Here is a 6000-nt window from a genome sequence, read left to right on the forward strand (position 1 = left end):
CTGTATTGCTCTCATAATTTTTTGTAGGCATTTGATTTTGTAAACAGATGTTAGGTGCATTGTGTGTAACAGATTTTAGATTTTTTAAATAGTTTTTTAAAATTTAAGTTAAAATGTCATAACTGTTGTGATTATAGGGACTAGATAGTATTACCTATTTGATGAGCATTAGCTCAGCTCTCAGGAATCAATTGCATATAAATCTAAGACCCAAGTTGTCAGTGTTAGACTGACAGATGGCTCTAGAAATAGAGTATGAATCATATAAGTAATTTGAAATTTTTGAATAGCCACATTAAAAGAGGTAAAAATAAATAAGTGAAATTAATTTTAATTAATATTCAAATTATTATCACTTCAATATGTAATCAACATAAAATATCAATGAGATGTTACAGTTATTTTTTTTTCATACTAAGTTTTTGTAATCCCAAGTGGATTTTATACTTTCAACACATGTCAATTCGGACTAGCTACATTTCAAGTGCTCAGTCACTACAGGTGACTGATTGGACAGCTTAGCTCTAGAAAAAGCAGGACATTTACTAACTTAGGGGAAACAATGACTCAAAAATGACCTGGATCAGCACCCTACAAACTATGTTCTCTCTGAGGAATTTTGAAGATCTACGTCTCCTCTTGTATATTTTTAGATTGACATCTGAATTTTGTATTGTATATTTAAATTGTTATGGAGAATATAATTTTTAGTATGTTGAAAACATTGACATTTTAAAATACAGCTCTACTGTTACTGTATCCCTTTAAATATATCTACTATATCATTGAGATTTGATACCAGCCATTACAAAATACAGACAGAAATATTATTCTCTCTGAATTCATATTTCCACATTTCCATTTAATTTTCCCTTCAAAATTTCATTCTAATGTAAAATAGTTTTATGGTTGGCAACCTTTAATCAATCATTCTTTCAATGCCTTTCCATTATAGTTTTAAAAATTTTTAAATTCCTGTGACCACCAAAATTTCTGTAACAACAGATATTTCTTCTGGATTCAGTTATTAATACATTTTATAGCATGCAGTATCAAACAACATAAATATATTATAAAAAATAAAATAATTATTAAACTATTTTGATAAATAAAATATTTGATGTGCCTATGTATACATTTTATTTATTTAAAAAATGGACTCAGACTCCACATCAATTTTATTCCTTTTTAAAATTATGTAGATGCAAGTGCTAAGAGTTGTGTTCCCATAAATTAATACATGACACCCTCCCCGAAACATGTTATGCTCTATTATAAATAGTATTCTTAATGATCTATAAGCTGATAATTCAATTAGGTACTTACATTTGTTAGAAAGCAAAGAATTGGAAACCACCTAATTTTCAAAAAAGCCATTTCACTCTTTCAACGGGATCAATAATATTTTGAATTGTTTCTTTGTTTGGCATTCTGGAAATGTTTTATGGCCAGTAAACCATATAAAAATTCAAAGTTGATGAATTTGAGAATCTTTAAAAAGTAGAAAGATTTTGATTTTTTAAAGTTTCTGATTTTAAGATTTTTTTTTATTTTGGAAAAAAAATAGACATAATTTCTGTCACTTTTTCTGTTAGAAATAACTCATAAGGACAGTTAGCTTCCATTGTATGTGTAATCCAGTGAGCAGATCCATTTGATGCAAAGGAGAGATCTCATGAGGCTGAGATCTTACATGTAACTTACCAGTAGTTGCAGTTTAAAATCTGTGTTCAGGTATGAAAGCATTACCCATATGTAAATGCATACTTAGTCAACATCACCCTCATCTTTGCTCTAATCCTTTCTCTATTAGCTCAGTGGACCCACAGATCACAGCTACTTTGACAAGTATCCACCTGAAAAGGGAGTGCCTCCAGATGAGCTGTCAGGCTGGGATAAAGACTTCTGAAAGAAAAACGAAAAACAGATGATTACTGCCTATCTACTAAGATGAGAACTATGAGCACCAATAATCCAATACTGATTATTTTTCTCTTTGGTGTATTATGATATCTTTTGGAAGACCATTGGGGAAAAGAAATCCCTGCCCACACAGGGATTGTGGGTGGATGCTAGTGGGTATGGAGGTGGTTCTGAATTATAATGTCTTATTTAGATGCTGTGAATTATTCATGTATTCTATTCTTTGCTTTTCTCAAATGTTGAAGACTATCTTATTCTCTCCACAGTCAGAACCATTTTTGTTGAAGGGGCATAGTGTTCTCTGCAATCTATTGCTCCATCCTGATCCATACTCATCTCCTTTGAGTCCTAATAAGGTTTAAAAAGAGTCTTGCCTTTGAGCAACTAAGTTATCCAAATAGCATCAAGAACAAGGGTTAATTTTGGAAGATTTACCCTGCTCTCAACAACTCCATGTAAGCATTATGGCATCTTGAAGTGGCGGTTTGCAGGAATCTTGGTAGTCAAAAAAGGCTCTTGATTTTTACTTGTGTTCAACCTAGAAATGTATTAAGGTGCTTCTGATATTAATCTAGGGAAAGGCAAGTTTGAGTATTTAGTCAGTGGTACCACTCCCTAAAATAAATGAGTTAATTATTCCAACAAGGTAATTATATTTCATTGGGGAAACTTAGAAAAATAAACAAAGCCAAAAATATTTTCCATTCTCCTGTGACCAGCTGTGATACCTCAGAGACTTTCCAAAACCTTGTTAAAGGTGGTTTTAATGTGCAGTTAATGATGGGCTTTTGGAAAGGTTTTTATCTTACAGACTAAGTTGTTTTATAATCAAAGTAGAAATCATGCAGGAACAAAATTGTGAAGGCTTTTCCTTCCCATTAAATATGGAGGAGAATAAAGTCAGATAGGTAAGGTTGCTGACTCTTTGAAACTCTGAGATATTTTGGGCAGTTCTGTGATTGTTGCTATTAATAAACCAAGAGTATAGACTAACCAGAGTTAATTTTTAATGAAGATGCCATTAGTAATAGTTGATGCACTGTAATCATTGCTGCGTTAACTCTTTGTAAAGACGTTTGAGTCATGATGTGTTTATAATTTTAGATTATTAAGGCAGACAAGCTGCTGAGGAAGTGATGGGACTGTAAAAGCGGGAGCGTAATCTAGCTTCTGCCCTCCTCTCGCCTCTTCCATGCAGTCTTCCAAATAGTGAAGAGAGTAGTTTCAATAGCATTGGACGCCAGTACCTAAGTTCTTTACTAGTAAAAGTGTCTATGTATCAACCATGATCACTTCCTCGCCCTCCTTCCAAAATGGATAGGAAGCAGACTGTCTCCGTATCTTTTTGATCTGGCAGAGCAAAAATATGGGCTAAGTTATTGCATTATTCAAGCTTCTGATTATATTTTTATATGCAAATGTCCTAAGGGAAAAGCAGCCTCTACCCACACCCCACCCATATTTTCTTCATTCAAAGAAAGTCAGCTACATGCTTCCTGAAGAAATAAACCAGATAAGAGAGGTCCAATCCACGAAGGTGCATTCTTAACAAATTGAATTTCCACATTTAGAATCCTTTTGCTGAACCAAAGAAGTTTTGTTTCCTGGAATAGTATTTTTAAAAACTATGTATTGTACATAGAAAAACCATTTTTAATAGGATTGACATAACCTGCTTAAATGAATTTCTAAGATTTTTAAAAGATTTTTATTTGCATTTGGTTTGTAAGCACTGTATGTTTTACTGTGTATATATTTTTAAATTACCCACCTAAATGTAGGTAATTTATGTATTGGATGGATATTAAAATTGTACAGTTATAATAGCAATGATATTCTCAAAGGAGATAAAGAGTTGTAATTCAAGAAAGACCTACATATATACAAATAAAAACCGACTTAGACTACTACAGGTATTTTGCCTGTGACTGGCCATATCAATATGTAATATTCATATGTGATTTTATTGTGTTTTAGAAAGATGAAGAAATGAGAGATTGAACCATCATATAATCCCCATTCCACTATTTTCTAGCTGGGCATCCTTGGGGGGAAATGACTTCATTTCTTTGAGTACTAGCTTTCTAACCTGTAGAAAAAGGCACAATAAAGTAATACCTACACTAGAGGCTTGTTTGGGGGGTTAAATAACATATCTAGAGAGTGCTTTGCTGATACCTGTGAAATAATCAATGCTACGTAGATGGGAGCTACTGATACTATTTACTATCTCTAATAGAATTAAAGGGGTCTTAATCATTTAATCCTGAACCTTAGATATCATAGTTATCTTTGTACACAATTATATCAATTAAATCCAATATCAACCTTTTCTTTTTCTTTCAAAGCATGAAGTAAAGATGGCTGATCAAACTCTAGTGCATAACATGAAGAGTTAACCCTTACTCAAATGAAGTGCTTGATTAAGAGCTCGCTAAATATTTAAATTTTATTTGTTTATGAATTAAGGATATATATTTCTTTTTTTTTTCTTAGGACGTACAGAAAATGATCCTTCTATATACAACTCATTATATTCCTAATGGTTAAATCACTCTTAATCTCTCTTTTCTAGGTGCAAAGTCAATTTTTTATTCTTAAGCTTCTCCTCTGTGGGGTCAGTTTTTCATAATTTTATCTAAATTTAAAATGTCTAGAGGGAGGAGAATGTAGTGGTGAAAAGTAAGAGATCTGGTATCAGAAAAATCTGAGTTTGAATTCTAGCTTTGTTCAGATTTGTGTGACTTTGAAAAGCAAACCACATCTTTATTCATCTGTAACTTGGAGATGTACATGGAAAGCTTTGAAACATTGGCCAGCATCTACGTACTTATAGGTCATTAAAAATAACCATTTAGAAATAAATATATTTAATTTTTTTGGCATAATAATAAATCCATACATTTTATTGCCAGGCATTGTACTAAGAATATTATCTATTATCTCATTTGCATAAGATTCTTAAATAATTATAAACACACTGACTGTTGACTACTCTCAAAGCTAAAAATAGACCTCAAATGTGCATTTCATTCACACTTTAGCTGTGATGCTTTTACATGGCTCCATTCCAGTTACTATGGCTGTGTAGCAAATTACCCCACAACTTAGTCTCCTAGAACAATAATTTAATTATTCTAGATTCTCTGGGTCAGAAATTTGGACAGCACATGGCAAGGATTACTCTCTGCCAGAGTAATTGGGGCATTGGGTAGAAAGACTCAAAGATGAGTAACTCGATGGCTGGGAGCTAGAATCACCTGAAGGCTTGTTTACCTCTATATCTGGGACCCAGGCTGGGACTAGTCAAAGCCTGGAACAGCTGACCAGGTTGCCTATTATATGTTCTCTCCATGGCTAAGATTTCTCACAGCATGCTGTCCTTAAATTAGACTCCTTTTGTGGTAGCTTAGAGCTCCAAGAGCAAGTATTCAAACCATAAAAGGGAGAAGCTGTATTATCCTTTATGACCCAGCCTTGGAGTCGCCTAACATCACATCTGTCATATTCTGTTGTGGAAACACAAGCCCACCCAGATTTGAGGGAAGGGAACAGAGACTCCTTTTGTTAATGAGAGTTTCAAAGAATTAGCAAGCAAGTCCCACTTTCTGGCCACCAATTATTTGTATTACTGCCATATGCAAAATAAATTCATTCCCTCCATAGAGCCTCCTTAAAAATATCTCATTATACATCAGGGTCCAGGAACTTGTCATATAAATCCATTCAGGTGTGGATGAGGCTTCAAAGGTATAATTCCCTGTGTACATTCCTTTAAATCTGAAAGGCTGTGAACTAAGTAAAGTCATCTAACTTCACACAACATTGAATGGAGAGGCAATCAAAGGATAACCACAACAAATCCTTGCATTTGTGAAGGGGAAGATGAGAGGCACAAAGTGGTCATTGGTCCATAGAATTCTAAAATTTGGTCTGATACATGTTACCATTTCTCGCTTGGGGCTCAGTCCTATGCCCTGTGAGTTATTCTCCATAGCTCTGAACTCCACCTTGTAGAATCTTGGTTCTGCCCTCTGGATCATTGTTACTTTTTTTTAAAATAAGATATGGTTGGTA

General features: G+C 33.6%; 1 protein-coding gene across 2 annotated transcripts in view; it reads left to right on the plus strand.

The window, feature by feature from the left end:
• PRKG2 (protein kinase cGMP-dependent 2) overlaps nt 1-3915 on the plus strand; it is a 91546-nt gene extending 87631 nt beyond the window's left edge. For both annotated transcript variants that reach the window (XM_079776301.1, XM_079776302.1), the window contains one exon: nt 1814-3915. In XM_079776301.1, coding sequence (XP_079632427.1) covers nt 1814-1909 — 96 coding nt within the window. In that variant the 3' untranslated portion in view covers nt 1910-3915. The remainder of the gene's footprint in view (nt 1-1813) is intronic.
• Nucleotides 3916-6000: the final 2085 nt, after the last annotated feature.

This window comes from Cnephaeus nilssonii, assembly GCF_951640355.1.
Source record: "Cnephaeus nilssonii genome assembly, chromosome: 1".
Lineage (NCBI taxonomy): Eukaryota > Metazoa > Chordata > Mammalia > Chiroptera > Vespertilionidae > Cnephaeus > Cnephaeus nilssonii.